At 44.5% G+C, this 22,425-nt stretch overlaps 1 protein-coding gene, 1 non-coding gene and 1 pseudogene across 4 annotated transcripts; 1 reads left to right on the top strand and 2 right to left on the bottom strand.

The window, feature by feature from the left end:
* Positions 1-893: 893 nt before the first annotated feature.
* On the bottom strand, positions 894-12,990 carry LOC146174829 (uncharacterized; annotated as a pseudogene). The gene is made up of 5 exons (XR_014702066.1): positions 11,860-12,990; positions 11,150-11,267; positions 10,125-10,297; positions 3,156-3,868; positions 894-902 (listed from the first exon to the last, which is right to left on the bottom strand). The product of XR_014702066.1 is annotated as an uncharacterized LOC146174829 (transcript).
* Positions 2,145-2,217, bottom strand: TRNAS-UGA (transfer RNA serine (anticodon UGA)). The gene has a single exon. It is a non-coding gene; the product is annotated as a tRNA-Ser (tRNA).
* A 337-nt stretch (positions 12,991-13,327) lies between the features above and the next one.
* On the top strand, positions 13,328-17,270 carry LOC146174828 (BEN domain-containing protein 5-like). Of its 2 annotated transcripts, XM_084585690.1 has the most exons (10): positions 13,328-13,633; positions 13,718-13,836; positions 13,941-14,069; positions 14,176-14,534; positions 14,785-14,841; positions 15,147-15,203; positions 15,286-15,336; positions 15,405-15,445; positions 15,528-15,565; positions 15,854-16,031. In XM_084585690.1, the coding sequence occupies exons 4-10, from the start codon at positions 14,490-14,492 to the stop codon at positions 15,913-15,915; spliced, it is 351 nt and encodes a 116-aa protein (XP_084441816.1). In that variant the 5' UTR covers positions 13,328-13,633; positions 13,718-13,836; positions 13,941-14,069; positions 14,176-14,489; the 3' UTR covers positions 15,916-16,031. The 2 variants fall into 2 exon arrangements, with proteins under 2 accessions (XP_084441816.1, XP_084441815.1); XM_084585689.1 differs by lacking the exons at positions 13,328-13,633; positions 13,718-13,836; positions 13,941-14,069; positions 14,176-14,534 and adding an exon at positions 17,110-17,270 and having other exon boundaries at positions 14,823-14,841; positions 15,854-16,070.
* Positions 17,271-22,425: the final 5,155 nt, after the last annotated feature.

The following is a 22,425-nucleotide window of genomic DNA, read 5'->3' as shown; positions in this document are numbered from 1 at the left end:
GTCGTGGCGGCGGACCGGATGAGGCGCTTCACATTGGGAACCGCGGCCAGCGGCGATTCCTCTTCAGAAGACACCGAAAGCGACGGGGGACAAGAGGCCTACCAGGAAGAAAAAAAAAAAGAGAAAACGCAAGCCCCCATTCCAAACGAGGGCGGTTGAAAAGAAAAGGATGGCCGAATGTTGTCGACAGAGACGCCACGCATATTCAGACAACGGACGGAATGCGCGCAGACCCTCTCCGGGGTCCCGCCTCAGACTCGACGGGGGGTGCTCTGCTCCACGCTGCGAAGTAGCTCTCGGGTTACTCTGCCATTCCGACCCCGGACATCTGGTGGGAGAGGGTGTGCTGAGAGGGACCGAGTGGACCGTGCCGCCACCGAAACGGACCCTTTTCGGGCAGTGTGTGTTCTGCACGCCGTGCGAGCGAGTGTTGAAAACGAAGGGACAATAAATCTGTTCCGTTGTTTTGATTTTGACGACTGTGTCGACTACATATATATTACAAAAAAGAACTCAACAAGTAGAACATTTCAGTTAAGTTTTTCATTACAAGAGGAACTTAAAACTATAAAAATTTGCAGTATATTTAAAGTAGTTATGCAGAACAGCTACAGTCAGCTTGCACAGATAAGTCAGTAGCAAATGCATTTTTCTGGTGGAGACTGCTCCAACTTCCTTGCTAACAGGTGCCTAATCATTCATCATGCATGACTCTGTGCATCAGTTGGGTTGGCTTTTCTTCAATTTGCCAGTTAAGTGGCTTAGCTCTGAGAGATACACAAAAATATCAGTTACTGAATTTTGGTAATGTTAGCAACCTCAGAGAGCACATGTGCAGTTGCATTATGATGTGTCTATAGGCAAGCACTTGAATTACAAAATAGCATCAAAACTCATGCCTGCTGCAATAGCAGTCAAACATGAATGTGTATATCATCAAAAATAGGCAAGAATAGTGAGAAGCTACAGCTCAGAAAAGAAAAATTTGTGTGCACACTGAAAATAGGCAAGAATAGTGAGAAGCTACAGCTCAGAAAAGAAAAATTTGTGTGCACACTGCCAAAATAACACAGATTAAGATGAACTGAAAGTACCAAATATTCAACCACCTTTTGCAAAAACAACAATAAAATCACATTTGGATTGCAGGAATGAACAAATGATTGCACTAATCAAACTTATGGAGTAACAGCAAATGATACACAAAAGACAGCACAGGTTGGAGAGGGCATGAGCTTATGAAGGGGATTTTCACAAAAAACACATGCATGTTATTTGCATAAACCTGCACATGGTAACGTGCTTGCTTAATTATCACGTGCTTACACCATAACCAAACGATTTTTTAAAGACAAATGATGTCACCACAGAGTGGTTTTTCTTTTTAGCGAACAGAGGTATGGAAGAATTGCATCCTGCTACCTCCACAATTGGAGTGTCACACCCGACTCTCACAGCAGCACAGAATAAACCAAACTCCAAGCATCAGAAGTGCAATACAAATAATTCATTATTGCTCTGTGTCAGCATGACTTCGTTATGTGAAGAGATATAACAATAGTAGAGCTCCGAAACTGCTGTTAGCCACACAGTAAAATTTTTCACAAGTGTTGCAACCAGGTGCAGTAAAGGTATGCTAAACTGAGAAGTGGCAAACATGGACAGTAGGAGAATATCACATACTTGACAATCAACAAGAGGTTTACACACAATGGCATTAATCTCAAATCACATAACATACTAATACTCAACAAGGCTACCAAAAAAGCAGTGCTATCGCCTTCCCACAAATATGACAGTCCACAATGTCGGTTAGTTGGTTTATGGGGTTTAACGTCCCAAAGTAACTCAGGCTGCGAGATACCGTAGTGGAAGACTCCGGAAATTTCGACCACCTGGAGTTCTTTAGCATGCACAATGTGTATATATATATATAAGCAGATAAACGAAGGGCAAATGAGGGTGCTAGTTATAATACATGAAGGAAAGAAGCCAACAGTCGGCGAGGTCAAGGAAAGCATTGGGGATTGTACTTTTGTCTTTTTTTTCTTTTAATTTTTGTTTACTTCGGTAATCACATAAATTACTAATGTAATCTGTTTAGGTGAATGATAATTAAACACAAAGTAGAAGGAAAAACAATGTGCCGACGGTGGGAACCGAACCCACGACCTCCGAATATCACGTCCGGTGCTCTTCCAACTGAGCTACACCGGCCGCTGTCCCACGAAACCCACGACCTGCGAATATCACGTTCGGTGCTCTTCCAACTGAGCTACATCAGCCGCTGTCCCACCTGCTACTTTCTTAGGTATTAATGTTGCCTGTATATACAGGCAATATTAAAACCCAAGAAAGCAGGTGGGATAGCGGCCAATGTAGCTCAGTTGGAAGAGCACTGGACGCGATATTCAGAAATCGTGGGTTCAGTTCCCACTATCGGCACATTGTTTTTCCTTCTACTTTGTGTTTAATTATCATCCCCCAAACAGATTACATTACTCATTTATGCGATTACCTGTTGCCTTCTTTCCTCCCCCCCCCCACACACACACATAAAACCGAAGAGAGCACTTTGTACTACCTCACTAAAATGCTGCGTCCCAGTGACTGATGCTATCGGCAGGCGGGAAAAAATTTGCGCACGCGCACGAAGGTTCAAGGTTAGCTCATGCAAGCGCACTTGTTTTATATCCAGCAGATGTTCGCAAAAAAAAATAAGGCCAGATGCTTTTCTAACAGACCTCATATGTATTTATATTTACACACAGCTTTTATAATTCATTTACCTTGCAGAGTGCACCTTTAGAGTGTTTTATGAAAAATATGCTTTGACTATACTCTATGTATGTACAGGGAGTGACATCAACAACCAATTCAACAAGGCTCTTGGACCCTGTTCTTTCACACTTCATTATGTGCTTGGAGTGGTGCACAAATCGCGATGAAAATGTCTCGGAGACAACATAAATCTTTGGATGCCCAAAGATATCCTTAAACGAAACAATGTGCGCTACCTTCAGGCAAGTCCCTTGGTTTGTCATTAAGGCAGTGCAGTTTGTTTTGTTTGGCCTCGCATATTGCTCACTGTGGAACATACACCCAGACACTCTAGCACGGTCATACTCCACAACAGGCCCATTTATGTTGCCAACCTGGTTTTGGAGAAAATCAAGTAATGGCCCAGACACATCCCGTGGCCTGCTCAGAAGTAGAATGCCTCCATTGCTTGCTGGGCCAGAGATAGACAAAAAGTTGCGAGTCCTAGGACTAGCTTGTGCTCTCAGACTTTTGTAGTTGCTCGCCAGCATGAGGCGTTCTACAATTTGTAGGGGCACACCTTTTGCTGATGTCACAAGTTCTTTCAAGTGGCCAATGTTGGACTCAAAAGTAAAGCATGAGTGTGCCCACAGGGGCCCTTGTTTTATCACACTCTTTGAAATGTGCAGCAGCTGGTGCACATTATATGTCATGTGCCTCTCTCTGTACAGGAACTGCACATCTACCACAAATTTCACAAGGCAGTCAGTACTGGTTGCAATGTCAGCACTACACACTGTTTCTTGTAGCAGTAGGGCAATGCCCTGTACAAGAAAAGCAAAATGTCTGAAATATTGCCTCAGCAGAAAGCCTTCCAAACATGGCAAAGAAAAAAACAACAACCAGTTTTGCCATTCAGAGCTTTCCAGTATTTTCGGAGAGAGAGGGAGCGGGGTAGCCGAGAAATGCTAAGATGAGGCCTTATACTACAAAGGCGCTCATCAATTGCAGAGAGATATTGCGGAGACCCAATATAATATGGCTCACCTACATTTGACAGCCAACATTCTGTTAGCTGCCGTGACACCCCTAGAAGCACGCAGTGCATTGTTACGACCAAGCATCCGCAATTGCGCGCTCTATTGTTCGCCTGTGGGCATGGATAAGTTTTGTGAATATGTGGTGATGGTCCAATGGCTCTAAGTGAGCCTGTTTCCAGGAATCCTGTTTTGTAAGCATGTTTTGCTTTGTGGACAACCTGCAAATGCCAAATTGACCCTGTCAAGAGAACGTCTGGAAAAACACAAAGAAACGTCCCCCTGCGGGAAATAGCAGGAAGTGCTTTCTTTCTTTTGTTCACCCTTCCAGTCGAGAAGTGCTATCCTCCAGTGATGAATGCCTCCTATCCAAAGGAGACGACAGAGTGACATGTCCGCTGACGTGCAGGACAAGAAAGGAGCATGACTCATACGGCCATTAAGTGATTTCCCGGGAATGCAGGAAAGATTTGCAATTGTCGAAAAGGGACCATGTTGGGAGCCCTATGCGGCGCCACGTGCACTCGGGTTTCTGAGAAGTAAAACCCCTTTTCAGAACCAGCCTGTGGTTTCTTTGCTGAAGAATAGAAATGTACCTCCTCTCCTCGCCGTTCCCAAGCTTTTCCCGCCAACAAGTGATCACGCCCAACGAATGAATGCCGGACCAGTCAGTGCTTCAGACCATCAGTGCAGTGATGTGTTCGATTGGATGCCGATACCTGAGGGGCGTGCCCTGGATTTGGTTGGTCAACATCTTCAGAGAGGGGCTGGACATAGGGGGGTTTTAAGGACGCTGCAGAGCACGAAATGTCGCTCTGGGCCCTGGGTAAACGGCTCATCCAGTCGCTTCTCGCTATGAACTCTTAACGCTTGCCATTTTGCTGATGTACCCTTCTTTTTCGTGTAAATAATCTTGTAAATAAGTTTCTCAAAGTGCCATTAAACCTGCTTGTACATATTTCACCAACTTCGAAGATTCAATCCTACTTCAACCCCGAGTCTCTGCACGCTACCAAGTGAAGGCCGGGTCGACATAGCCCCAGCGTCACGACAACTGGAGGCAGCGGTGGGATAAAGCCCCAACACTGGTGACCAGCGGTGGGATCTGAATCTACAAGCCACAACATCTGATGACTGGAGGTAGGATCTGGATCTACAAGCTACAACATCTGGTGATTCGAGGTGGATCAGAATCTACAAGCCACATCTTGTGATCGGAGGTGGCATCTCAAGCAACAAGCAGGCGCAACAATCGGCCAACAAGAGAGCAGCTCGGAACATCGATCGCATGTGTGGGTGAGTGCTTGGCTTTTCTTCTGATGTGGACCAGGTTCTAGAACAGGGTTAGATTTTAGAACTGGTAAAAAGTGTTGAAACGCCTTTAGGTTTGGTAGTTTGCACTGTTGTTTTGGAAGTAGCCGACACTCGGAGCGATCATGGACCTACAAAAGCTGCAGAAACCGGAACTGTTGCAATTGTGTGAGGAATTGGGAATTGATACAAGAGGTTTGGCACGAAAACCTTTGATTATAAAGGCAATCACAGATTTGGGAGCCGATGATGAGGAGCTCAGTGAAGCATGGAACCTCATCGCCCAAAAAAAGGAGGAGCAGCTCAGACAGCAGAAAGAGCGGGAAAAAGAGGAAAAGAGGCGTGAGCGTGAACTTGAGAGGGAAAAAGAGGAAAGGGAGCGCGAACGTCAGAGGGAAAAAGAGGAAAGGGAGCGTGAACTTGAGAGGGAAAAAGAGGAAAGGGAGCACGAACGTGAGAAGCTTGAAAGAGAAGCAAAAAAGCTGGACCAAGAAATTGAGCTCCGGAAAATAGAACTAGAGTTGAGCAAGAGGTCGGGCGATTGTCCCCAGCTAGCGGTACCTCGTCTCAACAAGGAGGCAGATTTCAAGATGTCAAAGTACATGCAGCCATATGTGATATCAGGGGATATCGGTCTGTATCTGGCTAACTTTGAGCGAACCTGCGAAAAACTGTCCTTCCAGCGAGACACTTGGTCTCAGAGATTATTGACGGTTCTGCCCAGCGAGGCAGCGGAGGTTGTCGCGCGGCTAAGCAAGGAGGACGCGGACAACTACGAGAAGGTCAAAGCTTGCCTTCTGAGAAAGTATAGGCTTAGCGCCGAGGCGTTCAGACAACGTTTTCGGAACGCTACTAAGTCCAGGGACGAGAGTTACCCTGAATTCCTGTACAATTTAAGAGTAAATTTGGGCGAGTGGCTAAAGAGCACAGATTCCTACAGTGATAGGGACGCTGTAGTCGAGCGAATTCTTTTGGAGCAGTTTTATAACTGCCTCCCAGAAAAAGAAAGAAATTGGTTACAGGACCGAGGCGAAATTAAGTCGGCAACTGAAGCTGCCGAACTTATTGAGGAGTATGCTTCGCGCCGACAATTCAGCAACCCAGCAGTGGATAGGCCCCGCAATCCCAAGTTCAGTGTGAAAAACCGTCAGGAAAGGCACTTTGCTAGAGTTGGAAACGAAGAAATGAAGGTTTCTTCAGGCAAATTCCCTAGAAAGGACGGCAGTGAGAAAAGTGGGGAAGTGACCAACGTGCAGAACACAAAGAATAAGCTTGAGGCTAGGAAGCCGCTCACATGCTTTAGGTGTAATGAGCAGGGTCACATTGCCGTCAACTGCCAGAAAGAAAAGATTGCTTTCTCGTATGTCAGGGACTGCGATGAAAATATGCAGCTTTTAGAACCCTACCTGCATGACCTAGTAGTCAACGGGAAGCCTTGCAAGGTACTGCGCGATTCGGCCGCAACGATGGATGTTGTCCATCCGGCGTATGTGTCGCCTTCCGACTATACAGGACAGTGTACGTGGATCCGCCAGGTAGTGGAGGAACAGAGTGTGTGCTTGCCGATCGCGAACGTGGTCATCGAGGGCCCTTTCGGCGAATTAACAACCGAGGCTGCCGTTTCAGGAAAGCTTCCTAAGTGCTATCCGTATTTGTTCTCCAACAAATCGGACATGCTACTGCGAAAGAGGGGCATCCTTTTCGGAGACAGTGTTGTGCAAGCATTAACACGTTCAAAGGCGCGAGAACTAGCTACACTGCTCATACCAGAAAAATCCACAGCGGAGGAAACGGCAGTTAAAACAGTGGTCGATGCGGAAGATAGCGGGTCGGAAAACTTTGAGAGCGAGGCATCTCAGATAAGTCAACTTGAAAGCGAGCTTGATGAGACGCGGAATGAGGACGTTATTGAGAGTAACCTCTTGCCGCCAGTCTCTAGTAATCTCACGAGACTACTAAGTGGAACCCGAGAGGACTTAGCTATGGAGCAAGCCAATGATCCCAAGAATAAGCTCGAAGTACAGTGGGAAGGACCTGCTAAAGTCGTTGCAGAGCTTTCTGACACTAACTACGCAGTGAAAATCCCCGATAGGCGTAAAGCAGTGCGCATTTATCATTGCAATCTTATGAAGCCTTATGTGCAGAGGGAAGCCGTGGTAAATCTAACGTTAAACCTTCCCGAGGAGATGGGGGATAACTTGATTTGCCTCAGCGGAAAAGGAAGCAACGCTCAGGAGCTTCTCAAAAAGGCAGAGCAGAGAGGAGAACTAAAGAAACCCCAGCTGTCCGATCTGGGCGAGATAATAACAGAGTTTGAGGCCTGCTTCGTGGACAGGCCAGGCAGGACTGATTTGACTGAGCACGATATTGAGCTGACTTCAGACGTGCCAGTGCGATCAAGGTGCTACCGATTCTCTCCAAGGCAAAGAGAAATTCTGGATAGGGAAGTAACTCGCATGCTGGAATTAGGAGTAATAAAACCCTCGGAAAGCGATTATGCTTCGCCTATGATCTTAGTAGAAGCTCCAGGTAAAGACCCTAGGCCTGTGGTAGACTACCGAAAGCTAAATTCTCTCACCAGGGATCAAGTGTATCCCATTTCGAATATTGAGGAGAGAGTAGAACAGGTCAGTAGAGCGGCATATGTGACTACGCTGGACCTTACTCGAGGTTACTGGCAAGTACCGCTCACTGAACGCGCCAGCAGATACGCGGCTTTCGTCACTCCGACGGGCAGCTACCAGCCAACAATGATGAGTTTCGGGCTCAAAAATGCTCCATTTTGTTTTTCCCGACTCATGGATAGGGTTTTAAAGGGGTGTGAAACATTCGCGGTGCCTTATTTAGACGACATTGCGGTTTTTTCCGACTCATGGGCGGACCATATGGTACATCTAAGAGCTGTACTGAGCCTTTTGCGTCAAGCTGGACTAACCGTAAAGGCCGAGAAATGTTGCCTGGCAAGGGCGACCGTGGACTACTTGGGTCACAATGTAGGTCAAGGTTTCAGGAAACCCAGCGAGATTAAGATTTCTGCGGTAGCAGACTACCCGCGGCCGAGCACGAAGACGGAAATTCGAGCATTCCTGGGTCTGACTGGGTACTACAATCACTACATCCCTAACTATTCAGCTTTGGCTAGCCCTCTGACCGACGCTCTCCGCAAGACAGAACCGACAAATGTAGTCTGGGACGAACAAAAGGAAGCCTCCTTCGTAAACCTGAAGGCTGTGCTGATTAGCCGTCCGGTATTGCGAGCTCCAGACTATGACCGAGAATTCACGGTCCAGTGTGATGCCAGTGATCGAGGGCTAGGTGCTGTTCTCTGCCAGAGAGATGACGACGGTAATGAGCACCCGGTGCTCTACCTGAGCAGAAAACTGAGTTCTAGAGAGAGGGCTTATTGCGCGTCAGAGAAAGAGTGCGCTTGCATTGTATGGGCCATTCAAAAATTGCAGTGCTATCTTGGAGGGACCAAATTCACCGTAGAGACGGACCATTGTCCCCTGGCTTGGCTGCAAACTGCGACATCGAAGAACAGTCGCCTTCTTAGGTGGAGCTTGATTTTACAGCAGTACAATTTTGAAATAAGATACAAAAAGGGGAAGTTAAATGGGAATGCGGACGCGCTTAGCCGCTCTTTCTAAGCGGTCCGAGATGTTCCTCACCATGTGTCCAAATTGATAATCAGGTTTTTTTTTTTTTTTCGTGCGCTTGTATATGTGTGGCTATGCAAAAGCAGCACGTTTGGTTTTCTAGGCATACGTGGGTCCTGAACGTCTTGAGAGTGGGCTTTTCTCGAACAACAATGGCAGTTTTCTTTTGACCTGGTCTCTTCAGACGGGAGCCGAGTGCTTGTTTAGACATGTGGTTGAGTTTCAGACAGCTCGAGCAATTTGGCCTACAACAATCAAGACAACGCGACAAGCAACAGTGAGCTTCAAGCGTTCACGTGCAGGCCATTAAGTCGTCTCTTCATGCAGCAGCGGCGACTGCTGCCCTCCGAGACTCTTCTGGCGGGGGAGGAGGCTGTTACGACCAAGCATCCGCAATTGCGCGCTCTATTGTTCGCCTGTGGGCATGGATAAGTTTTGTGAATATGTGGTGATGGTCCAATGGCTCTAAGTGAGCCTGTTTCCAGGAATCCTGTTTTGTAAGCATGTTTTGCTTTGTGGACAACCTGCAAATGCCAAATTGACCCTGTCAAGAGAACGTCTGGAAAAACACAAAGAAACGTCCCCCTGCGGGAAATAGCAGGAAGTGCTTTCTTTCTTTTGTTCACCCTTCCAGTCGAGAAGTGCTATCCTCCAGTGATGAATGCCTCCTATCCAAAGGAGACGACAGAGTGACATGTCCGCTGACGTGCAGGACAAGAAAGGAGCATGACTCATACGGCCATTAAGTGATTTCCCGGGAATGCAGGAAAGATTTGCAATTGTCGAAAAGGGACCATGTTGGGAGCCCTATGCGGCGCCACGTGCACTCGGGTTTCTGAGAAGTAAAACCCCTTTTCAGAACCAGCCTGTGGTTTCTTTGCTGAAGAATAGAAATGTACCTCCTCTCCTCGCCGTTCCCAAGCTTTTCCCGCCAACAAGTGATCACGCCCAACGAATGAATGCCGGACCAGTCAGTGCTTCAGACCATCAGTGCAGTGATGTGTTCGATTGGATGCCGATACCTGAGGGGCGTGCCCTGGATTTGGTTGGTCAACATCTTCAGAGAGGGGCTGGACATAGGGGGGTTTTAAGGACGCTGCAGAGCACGAAATGTCGCTCTGGGCCCTGGGTAAACGGCTCATCCAGTCGCTTCTCGCTATGAACTCTTAACGCTTGCCATTTTGCTGATGTACCCTTCTTTTTCGTGTAAATAATCTTGTAAATAAGTTTCTCAAAGTGCCATTAAACCTGCTTGTACATATTTCACCAACTTCGAAGATTCAATCCTACTTCAACCCCGAGTCTCTGCACGCTACCAAGTGAAGGCCGGGTCGACATAGCCCCAGCGTCACGACAGCATGTAATCTGGAGAAAAACTCCAGATTACATCAAAGTTTGTAAGGTTGATCAAGGGTGTTGGGCCCTTGACTCCTTCAATAACCATTCCGGTTGCCACAGCCTGGTGCATATTTTCTTTTGTTTCCTCGAAATTTCTGTCAGGTACGATGCAGTCAACTGGATACTTGACAGTTCCTGTTGGGCATAGTAACATGCAAGAAGCAAAAAATAAGAGCCAGTACTGTCATGCATGGTTAAGCAATGAAAGGACAGCACTTGAAGGGAATTTTCTACAGCATTTTAGAGGAACCTATAGATGCAAGCCATTACAGCTGAACAGAAGTCAACAGCAAAGTGGCAAATATCTTTCCAAGGCCTTCCAACCAATGGTATCAACCCATTCTAATGATTTCACGGTCAACCCTCTAGCTCATGCCAGTCACTTGTGATATCATACATGTAGGGGGATTAACTGCAACATCTTGGCAATCGGTAGGCATCATTGACGGGAGTGTCTACTTTTACACTTCATTCCTGTGCTGCCTGATTATGGCTTGCAGGCTCGCCTAGTTTGCACATACCTGTGTAGAGGTGGCACTTATAGCCTCCACAGCAGTGCTAAAATTTGGCTCTGAATATAATGGGCCCTTCTACAAAAGCCACTCTGAAGGGGAACAACAGCAGTTTGTTATATGAATTGTCAATTTTATTATGCTGACTTTTACATGACCATTCATAGTGAAACTAAGCTGCACTGTTTGGTCATAACTAAAAGAAGCCAGCTGACTAGAACTGTATGAAAACAACTGAGGAAAGGATAGTAGAGAGTAATTACCTCATTTGCACGGCATAAAGGTAATTTGAGAGGCCTCTCTAAAAGTCTACTAAAATGCTGAGCCATTGAAAGAATGAATCTTATGTTAAAGGTGTTGCGTCTCTAATACTAAGTAAAGAAGCTGATTTAGTACATTTATGCCAAACTCTATTTGGGAAAACACGTGGCAAGAAGCAAATTCTGTCTTTCAAATTAACTGAAGTTCGTCTTACCATCAACAGTCTTCCCAGGATGCAAGCACCATGAACAGCCGTAATATCCATTGAATTGCATAAAGTGTTGCATAGCTGCTCTGGCAGGTGAATCTACGCAACAGCTAAAGCAGTAGACCTGAAATTAAAGAACGGCACATAAGTTGCTGGTGTGAACAACTTAAAGCGGTGCACAAATTACAGCCAGGTATGACAGTCAACATTTTGATTTGTATATACTGAATTCTAACCAAGTTAACAAATCAAAACCGGCATTTTCAGGGAACATGCCCTCTATGTGCTTCAGTTTTACTTAGTTAAAACTAAGTAAAACTGAAAGTATTGCAGTTGTCAGATGTGCCACGAGCACTACTATTCATGAAAACATGGCAGTACTTTCAAGACTATGGCCATAACAAATTATGGCGATAGTGCTTCAAGCTGGTGCTAAAATAAATGAGACACGAAATGAGAGAAGTACTCTCTAGGTTCCAGCACAATAGCTTTAACAGATTCTATTAAAAAAGAAACACCCAGGTTCCCTTTCACAATGGCTGATATTTACATTAAACGCACATGACAGGAAATGGAGCCCACACGAGCACATCTGTCAGGCACAGTGACACATCTGGCTACACTACTACGTGTCTTGAAGCTACAGAAACCACAATAACAGCTTATTATCCTAGCATTTGCTTTAAATCACAATTTCCTCCAAATCCAATATTTACCTTCGAAACCACGGGCTCTGTCGCAGTTCTCCACGTCACGCCACTGTTGTTCAGGTCATCCATTTGTTTCACAAAAGCGCTGAGGAAGATGGTCATGTCAGGATGCGTCTGTCCGTACCACAAAGCAGACAAAAGCACATTTTTTTCTCGCAGATGTGGTGGAAGTTCATTTATGGTCAGCTGTATAGGCCAGATCGAGTATTTTGATGATTTAAATACTGGACTGCCGTCGGCATTGAATGTTAGGGTCAGATCACTTTTTGAGTTTAACTTTTGCCTGAACTCCTTGTACAGTAGCCCGTCTGTAATATCGGACATTTCGCCGGTGTCTTGTTGGCGCCTTAGGTCATTCTTCTGAAGCCGAAGGTGAAGCGCGTTGGCAACTGAATCCTCCTCGAGGAGTGATTCGAGTTGCTGTCCAACAGGCAGTGTTATAAAAAAATGTCCGTCGAGTAACAGTTGCCGGCCACTGTAGTGGCGTCCGCATTTGGAGCAGCTTCCCTGTACTCGATTTCTCTCGGCAAGGTCACCAGAAACTTCTGCGACGAGCTTCATGCACAGCCCGCAATAAAAATGAAACCTGCAGTTTTGAATTCCAACTCAAACGCTTTTCTTGAAACGGTACTTCGTCGACGGCACATCGTACCTATCAAGAATGTGTATTGTAAGTTTCTGCAGCGCTTCAGCTGCCTTCCAGGACAATCCAAACTCCAGGACAAAATTCACCGTCAGTGCAAGTAAATCGTCGGCACTCAAGTCACTGCACTGCGTCTGGTCTGCCATCTCTTCGTCTTCGCAAAAATCTGGAACTTGCGATGTCTCATAGCTTGATGACGTGAGAAGCTCCGCAGGTCTCCGCAGTCTGCCATAATCGAGCTCATCATGGTGCGGGGCCTGTCGTGGCGGTGATGTCAGTGCTGGTGAAGGTGGCCGCGTAGATCCTTGCACTGGCGATGGTGGACACGGAGCTCCTCGCGCTGTTGGCGGTTAGTGCGTCGGGTCTTGATCTGGCGATGGTGGGCGCGTAGATTTCCGTAGATAACTGCTAGTGGAACGCGGAAGGCCAGCACCGCTGCCTGGGTCAAGGTACCGCTTATTTCTGCGGCCCATTTTCATCACCCGAACGATGCTTTTCCGATTACCTGAACGCTCCTCGAGGTGAACTGATGACAATGCCGATGTGACTATCCTTCAGCAGTACATGGCGCTGATTCAAGTAAATGAGCATATTTAATTACACGAAACATACAACTTACCTAAATTTTAGTATTATAATATTAAGTCACTCTGCATATACGGCTTTCTTTTATAACAATGAGTACTGTTCGCTGAACGCCTTTTCTGTCCGCAGTTCGCACACTGGTTTGCATCGATTCTGGGATATGGCAACATGGCCACATGGCAACATTGAATACTTTTTTTTACCTCTTTCTTTTGTTGTTCGCAAAGCGCAGCCATGGGCGCATGTTAGCTGTCTTTCTGATTTGTAATTCGTGATCGCAGGTACTGCATCACGGCAAAGCCGGATTTCGAAATTGTTAAACCGTTTGTTGAACACTTCGTTTTCCACATCGCGCCGCACGGCCACACGCGATGTTTGCGTTGGTAAGGTTTGTGCATGACATAGACAAAAAGTTGCATGTTATTCCTGCAAAGGACAAACTTCAGCCCAAAAGACTGCAACGATTTTGACAAGCGGGCTGTTTATACGGCCTTCTGGCAAGACCCGGTACAGACAGCGGTAATTACAGCGCTCAAGTCCTGATGCTAGCAGGTAATGGATCCATTTTAACTGTGTATTGCATGCTTTCAAAACCTTTCGCGAGAACCTGTCACGAGGTTCTATATAACCGTGCAGAGACCGAACAAGAAATAAAAAAAAGGATGGCGACAAAAAGACTGGCTAAGCCAAAAATTCTGGACTCCGGAGACTCTTCGAGTGACTGCGAAGAACAGACGGCAGCCCAAAAGAAAAAGGTGTGCATGCATTTTTGTTTAATTCTGCAATACTGAAATTTTGCTTGCAAAGTATTGTGTATATTTGTTATATGTCACGTTTTTATTCTTTTTTAACGTTTTAGAACCAAAAGCGATGCATGGCGGCTACCAAAAAAGAACAATATGAGAGCATTCTGAAAAAAAACTTGGACGATGCTCGGAGCAAGGCACCCACGGCACACACAACGCAAAGTCGCGGTAGCTGCCACCGCGTACGTATGCTTGCTCAGCTAGCTATAAGGTGGCTTTTTCTCGGGAAACTTTGTTTTCAAGTTTGCAAATTACTCATATTAACCATGAATTATTGTTTACATGCAGCCCACAAAGAAAACACGGCGGGTCATCTCTGACTCGTCGTCTGGAAGCGAAGACTCGCTTTGTGCAAAAAGTGAACTTCTAAAAGCACAAAAAGAAAAATGTTTTGGAAAAACAGAGCCAAAGAGCTTGAAGAAGAAAGGCTGTTCCTAAGGGAGCAAGTTTGCAGCCTGCAGCGGTGCCTGGAGAAAAAGATTTTTGAATTTAAAATTGTATTACTTATTTTACATCTTTGACAATTGAAGATTAGCAGTGCTTCAAATTTTTACTATTCAGAGCTTTCATCCTGTTTGCATACGTGCCATTTCTTGCAGTGGATGCAAAACACCATTCAACACCTGTACAGGGCAAAAACCAGACAGGTTTGTTGAAGTTTCAGTTTAAGTAATAGCATATGGCATATCAGTGCACTTAATCATGTGGGCATTTATATCATCCTTTCATACTATCCTATGTGTTAACTCTTTCACACCTCCTTTGCAATGTCGTTAACATACTATTTCTCCAGCTAGTTCAAACTTTCAATCAAGTACTTGCTACAAATTTTGGGCATAGAGAAAACCATGATATGCTTTAATATATTCTTATATTATGAGCATAAATTTGTTTCAGAGCGCCCCACCTTTCTTCCATTATTTGAACGGGAGCAGGCTGCAGCTGCCCATGCACGTAAGTACCATATGCCCAAGAAAGCCGGACAAAGTTTCAATTTATTTCAATAATAGCATATGACGAGTCAGTGCACTTATTCATGTATGCATTTATATAATCCTTTCATGGAACTTGCAGCTAGCTATTTGTGAGTGGTGAAAATATATAGTTATGCATGTTCATTCACATTGCAGTGTCGTTAACACGCTATTTCTCCAGCTAGCTCAAGATTTCGATCACATACTTGCTACAAATTTTGGGCATAGAGAAAATCGTGATATGTTTTAATGTATTCTCATTATGAGCACAAATTTTTGTTTCAGAACGCCCCACCTTGCTTCCATCATTTGACTGTGGTCAGGCTGCAGCTGTCCATTCACGTAAGTACCATATGCTCTAGCCAGCAGCGCTACAAATTTTAATGCAACTGACACATTTACTGAAATCTGGCTATAACTGCAGAGCCCGTTGCCACCCTGGAAAACTCCAGTAAAAACGAGGACGCTACATGCTGTAAGTTTGCTTTATGTTGCAATCTTCACAACAAAAAGTGACCTTTTACAAAATTCTGTTTATTGCAGCACCAGATACAGCAGCGAATCATCCGAACTGCCTTCTTTTGGTAAGCTTACTGCCTCATATGAAATTTTATGGCTAAAAACTACTGATGGAAGAGGCTTTCTAAAATTAGTTTTTAATTACAGCAGCAAGACAGGATTTCTCATATTTGGAAAATGGTTCGGTGAGTGGCAATCCTCAGATTTTATCTTCCACAGATTATGCTATTAGTGATTAGTTCTAAAGATGCATTTGTCTTTTTCTTGTTCATATCCTTTCTTTGTGTTTATTTCTTTATGCTCCTTTTTACATGGAGTTGTATAAGGTTGAAAACAAAGATGTGGTAAATGCATTTTCACTTATTAATTGGAGCTGCTGTGCATGATGACAGTTTTCCCTGTGATTGATTTTGTCTTGATGCAATTTTGTGCTGAAGGTGCTGTGTAAACTACTCTCTTATGCTTGTTCTCAGTTCCACCTGTCAAAAGGAATTACAATCAGTGCTTCTGGGGCTACAAAAATCCTCCAGAATAAGAAAGCCACCTTGGTATGCAAAGATACTGCCCATGCAATCTGGGGTCCAGATGTGCTAGCAGTACGCTGCGTGACTGGAGCCGCTGCTCCAAAGAGGGCCCTGGGCGAGGAGCCCAAACAACCCTTGATGCCACAGAAGGTTGATGTTGTCCTAGGTATGCCTCAGGTCTGGAAATTTATACGCTAGTATTGATGCATATTCACAATTTTCTCATCTGTGAAAATGATGCATAGCATCTACAATGTGCATATGAGAATATAAAATATAAATAAATGTGCATGCCTGGGAAGATAAAGCGTAAAGTGACACTGATGCGTGACCATTATACGAATAGCTTTGTCCTTGTAATTCTACCATAAATTGACACATGAATTTTCAGTCGGCTAAGGTCTTGATTTCATAACGGCATAATTACTCTAGCAAGTTAAGATGTGATGAATAAACAGCGCTACAGACTAGGACGAAGATCAAGAAGCAAACAGGACAATGGGAGCTGTCTGGTGAAGCACGTGTCCGGTCAAGCATTTTTCCTATGTTTCATGTAAAGTAGGAGTGATATACAGGATTCCGTTATCTTGTGATAAAGTGTATGTGGGTCAAACGGGCAGGTGTTCAGTTACGAGAGCACGAGAAATCATTAGATATTGGTAGAAGCTCTAAACTGGTTGCGCATTGTAAGGAGTGTGATGGCTGCCATCGTTTTCTAACACGGGCAGGTATTTTGTTGCCCATCCGGCACAGATTAACCGGAAAATCATTCAGGCCAGGCATATCATGTGATTAGGTGAAAAATATGTTTGTGAACCTTCAATCGCTTTAACAGATAACGAGGTTGGGTTTCTTGAACGTAGTATGTGTGCTGGGTCATCATGACTTGGTTTTTTGTTTAATGTGTAGTTTAGTGCAGCTTGCCTTGGATATTTATACTGTGTGTTTTTTTCAATAAACTTCAGTTGAGAGTCAGAAAAAAAAACACAGCGCCCGTCCTGTTTACTTGTTGATCTTCGTCCCAGTCTGTAGAGCTGTTTATTCATCATGTCACCGTACCAACTCACCCAGATGTCTCTACTATTACAAGTTAAGATGCTGAAGCAATCCTAACCTGTCACAGCCCTGCTTCCTTTCATGTGGAAACTAATATCTCAGCGGTGTTATTTAAACAGTTCTCTGACCTTTTTTTTTTCTTTTTACAGCCACCCTCAACTACTGGGGACAGCAAAGAGGTGTGGATGTTGGTCCTGTTGGAAAGAACTTGAACAGGATTTTAATGGAGAAGATACAAGATGTTATTAAATCCAAACAACGCAGAGTGCAGCTAACCACAATTAACTGAGCAATAAACAATCAAATTTGAGAAAACATGTACATGTTTTTGCCCTGTTGTGCTGCTGAGAGGCATGTAATGCATTGTGCTGCAGAACAAGTGGGAGCCTGTGTTCTGCTAGCTGCGTGTGTGCTCAGCTGTCTTGGTCAATCGGAACTGACAGACGTTTAGTTAATGCAGACTCGATTGCTCTATTATAACCCGGTATGAAGAAGCTAGTACAGTAGAAATGACAGAGTACCACAAACCATCCGTGTCACTTGTAACTGTGTCTCTTCTACTGACCTAGTCTTTTTCACATATTTAAAAAACTCGAAGCTCGTTTCAGGGCCTGCTGGAACCAGCAGCTGTTGGGACCAACACCTGCTGGTCCCAATACCTGCTGGTCCCAACGCCTGCTGGTCCCAACACCTGCTGGTCCCAACTCCTGTTGGGAATTGTCCAAAATACCAACTGTGTTGGAACCAGCAGTGTTGGGACCAACTGATTCCCAGTTGGAAATTTTCACCTGGGGTGCCTGAGTCGTTGCTCCACCATGTTTCATGTGTTGATTCACAAAGGAGTGATTTTTTTTCTTTTTGGGCATACACCTTTGCGGTGTGATTACACAGGACGGGAGGTCTGCTAATATATCAATTTTCACGAAATCGTGTCAGGATGTGACAGCGCACCACGAGCTGCATGGGGACTGAATGACGTTGTTTGCCTGATGCGCCTTGCCAGCTTATTATTCACGTTGTTGGCACTTTACGCTAACGAGATGCGCCAGCTGCGAAACGTGACCTGTGTGATTTTTTTATGCCATCACTGCAGCGAAAACGCGCGAGCAACATCGTCTTTGTTGCATTGTAATTGCTTTCAGATCTATCGCAGCCCAGTCTTTGACGCTGTGTCTATGTAAAAAAGAAACACTATCAAGCTCCTTCGTGGGTCTGTATGCGCTTAAGCAGCGAGAGAAATAAGGAAACGCAACGAGGACTTTGCCCTGAGTTCAAGCATCGTGTTTATCAAACCACGAAAACTACTTTCCAGCGCTTAGGTCCGCGCACCTTGAATCCACTCATTGCCGTCACATTTTCGCGAATTTTCTGCTAGCATGGCTTATATATCCCCTTTCATTGCATGGGGCCAAATTAGGTGAAGTGCAGAGCAACATGGTTTGCTCGGTGCTGTATTTAAAACCTCGATCTGCAGCCGTCGGTGAAAGAATGTGAAAATAATAAATGAACTAAAAACATGTAGGCTCAGGGTAGCAGCAGATGAGAACATTTGCATGAAAAGCTGTTGTGGCAATTTTTAAAGTAGATGGTACGATAGCACAACACAGCTTCCCTCCAAATTTAGAGCGGTCACGTGCACATGATCAGCCCTCATTGGCATGGAATGCATGAATTTGTATTTATTTATGCTTTCTGTAAGTTCATACGCAGTTCTTGCAAAACACAAATGATTGCTGTAGAGATCTTATGCTCGACCTTTATGGTTACGCCTTTATACGCTTCTACTTGTGTTCACTCCAGGCATTGACAGTTGTGTTTTGATGGAGATGAAATATGTGGGGTGTGATGTCTGTCCAAGTCACATCACAGGAAGTTGATTCTATTTTTTTTTCGCTGCAAAATTCCATGGTTGCAGTGACAAAACAGGAGCTGGCCAGGAAGCTGCAAAAGAGGCGCATCAGATGGCCGGACAATGTGTTTGACTGTGCCCCAACTCCTCCCACAGAGCTTCAGACGGTATGTTCTTTAGTGGGAGGGTATAGTTTAAGTTTGAAAAGGTACATTAGTGGAATATTGTAAACAGCTGTATAGATAGCTGCTTTTATCTAGTACCGTGCTATACTATGAGAGATGCTTTTTTTTTTTACTAAAGGGAAGCACGTAACCCTCAAACACTGTTCTGCCATCACTGAGAGTATGGGTAACCAAAGTACTTCACAAGCTGGAGACAAAATAAGGAGCCTAGGCGAAGAGACACGCCCGGCAACAACCAAGCAAACAATTTCACGAGCGCAGACAAGGGCACTGGAGAGCTGCTAGCTAATAAAAAAAAATGAAACTTGAAGCTATTGCCACAGAGCAGTAAAGCATACGCACCAGCAAGGCCACTTTGATATATTAATTCATGCCCTAAACTTGATTTAAATCTTTGAACTCATTTTTCTCAGTTTGAATTTTTTGCAAGAGCACTTTAGTTATAGGAAAACTACTATGTCTAAACTCTTCCGCAAAAGGCTGCTTTCGAGGTGGTTTCTGAAGTAAAATTTTGTTGGGAAGAAGATAAGGTGTACTTTTTGGACTCCTCTAATTATTCCATAAGAAAAAAAAATTAATTATGCGACGTGCAACGACAACAGAAAAAAATGTTCATTTATAAACCGCTCAGATTTTTGCAAGAATGTCGTAAAGAACCCGCAATTTGTCTTATTTAGCACAATGGAGTACATAGAAGTTATTTAAGCATGGACGATTAGTACATCCTCATGATTTTTTAAATGATAGTTTTGCTAAACTGACACACGTAATTACTTATCATGACAGCTAAAACTTTTCTCTTTGCGCTGTGGTGATAAACCAATCTGTGGCACATTGCCAATGACTGCAGAATCTCTGCCACAACTTTTGCATGCAAGCGCAGCAGACTGACTGTATGAGTTTGTTTTCAATGGTCTTGCCCATGTAAAACAATACCGATTGATATAAAAGGCTCCCCAAATCCCACTCTTTGGATGCCTTCAGGAGGCATCCAAGGAGTGCATATTGTTCTCGCTAGGAAAAACACTGCGATAAACACTTTGAAACAAGTAACAAAACCAACGAAACGAAATGCAGCCGCGGAGCTACTGACTACTACGGCACGGTCAAGGTCCAACACATGGCATATGGGCCAACGTGGCTAAAGCTTACCGCGCTGCTAGCAGCAGTGCCAAATTTCCCGTGGTGGCATCGGCGCACAAGGGGGTCATGCACAACCATTGGAAAGCGCTGCGGTCTTCACACTTCCCCATTCTAGCCACCCTAATAGTGGTTTGCTAGACACCCTGCTTACCCTTCGACAGGGAGGTAACCTGTGCACATTTTGCCTAGATTCTTTTTTCAAGTAGAAAGGGATGTTAAAGCTTCATTTACAATGCTCGTAGTCCCATATTATATAGCTATCATGGTTTCTAGTATGCATTTAAGCCCTAGTAACTTCTGCATTGGTGAGCAATGATTTTGGCTGTCATAGGTTGTGTTTGAGTACTTTTCGAGAACAGTTATTTGTTTCCTGCACGATTACATTAAATTCTGAGTGTGAAGTTATCGTTATGAAGACATGGAGCTGCTTCTACAGATAATTCCATCACTTACTAAAGTTTGTAGCATCAGAATAGCAGTAATTATGGCTCTGTCTTAGCTGCTGCTACTTTGCTTGTCGTGCAATCACTAAAAATATTTCCATTAAGACTTGCTCAGGATTTGTTACTTAAAATGTTTGCTCAGTAGTGTGGCTTCAGATCACTCGGGTTTAAATGCAGCTTTCAGAACGTCATTACTACTGTAACTTTGTTATGCATAGACCACATTTCTTTCATTGTACTAGCCTAGTGGTCAGTTGTGATGGCTTATGTGTTGAATTTATTGTAAAATGGGACGGTATTTATGAGCTCACTGTACACATACATACCATATGTGTATGAAGGAGCACTTTGCGTGGTCTTGAAATGGTGCAGTTCTCTAGCATCATACAATTGGACAAGCTTTGAAATATTTCTCGGGTGATGCCGGATGCAGCCTGGAGGGTGGAACCATTCATTAAGTTTCAAATTTCCAATTGGCTGTACAGCAAGCATGTGCTTGTGCTGTAGGGCTGACTACCACTGCTCTAGACCAGGGGTTCTCAAACTGGGTTCCGCGGAACACAGGGGTTCCGCGGGCTGTCTTCTTGTGTTCCGCAAGAACCCTCACAGCTCAGGGCAAGCACTGCTCTCAAAGAGAAATTTAATGGTGAAGGCTTGGTGACATTTTGGATGGGGACTGCTCCACTGTTTTCATGCCTCTTTGAAAGGGCAGTGGACATTTTGCTTCCCTTTTCAACTACATATGCATGTGAACAGACATTTTCAGCCCTCGCCTATCTGAAGAACAAGCACAGGAGCAGTCTTGACCCGGCAGCTGATATGAGACTGGCTCTGAGTGCTACTGAGCCACGTTTTGACTTGCTCTTAAAAGGGAAGCAGTACCACCCATCACATTAGTATTTCTATTAATCTGTACAATAAACATTTAACCTTTGCAACTCTCTTTGCAAAAATGCACTCGCAGGGGTGGAAGTGCTGCTCCATTTGCTCCATTCTGCTCCAAAAGGCTTTCTCTGCTCCATCCTGCTCCAAAATGCCATATTGCTCCAAAACTGTTCCAAACTGGCTGTTTTGATGTTCTGCCATTAAATTTAGCAGAACACGGGAACAATGTCACAGCACCAGGGGCAAAGATATAATGCATCTTGTACTGGGCTTGATACAAATAAAATTTTTGTAAGGGAGGGAAGCATGGAGCATAATAAATATATGTAAGTAAATTTAGTATGAGCCACAGGCGATTGGAGGGAATTAATTTCAGAAAAGAAATGCACTGTGCATGTGACACAGCGCACCCTCCCAGCCTTTTGAATCTCTGGTGGAGAGAGATGTGAGAGCAGCAAGCAAAGCAGATAGTGCAAACTACTGTGAGCCGCTAGGAAACTTGTCTGGCTGCAAAAGCTCCATGAGTTATTCTAATCGTTCTGCTGTGAAAACAAGATTTCACCATCAAGCTTTTTTTTTCAGTGACAAGCTTGTCAGGTCTACGGCAGACAGAATCATATTTGAAGCATTATGAGGTGGTATGTCAAAGGTGTCAATCGCTAGGAAGCTTCTCAACAGTGTTGGAAAGCCATGCAGGCCCTATGCCAAGAGGTTAAAAATGAGCCCCAGCATTCCTAAAGCAAAGAATGATTAACTCTTGGCAGGCATCAGTGAAGGAAGAAACCTAAAGGATGAAAAGGCTAGTCCTCAGTGCCATCTATCTTTCCTGAAGGCACTTCTGACCAGTGCTTAGGAATTTATCAGCACAGACATAGGATTGAAAAGGATATGCACAAGATAGAGAGTGCAAATGTAGTGCCCATTAATCTGAACTCTAAATTAGTTGCACTGCTTGAGCGC

The sequence above is a fragment of the Amblyomma maculatum genome, chromosome 11, assembly GCF_055883805.1.
Source record: "Amblyomma maculatum isolate TAMU_Amacu chromosome 11, ASM5588380v1, whole genome shotgun sequence".
Classification (NCBI taxonomy): Eukaryota; Metazoa; Arthropoda; class Arachnida; order Ixodida; family Ixodidae; genus Amblyomma; species Amblyomma maculatum.
The sequence above is the reverse complement of the archived record's forward strand: the minus strand, read 5'-3'. Positions and strand labels throughout refer to the sequence as shown.

What these genes read in the sequence shown, in the direction of transcription:
- LOC146174828 (XM_084585689.1), top strand. An exon ending in ATCCGAACTGCCTTCTTTTG is followed by an intron (nt 15,446 to 15,527) that starts GTAAGCTTACTG and finishes TTTTAATTACAG; the next exon opens with CAGCAAGACAGGATTTCTCA. An exon ending in GAAGGTTGATGTTGTCCTAG is followed by an intron (nt 16,071 to 17,109) that starts GTATGCCTCAGG and finishes TTCTTTTTACAG; the next exon opens with CCACCCTCAACTACTGGGGA.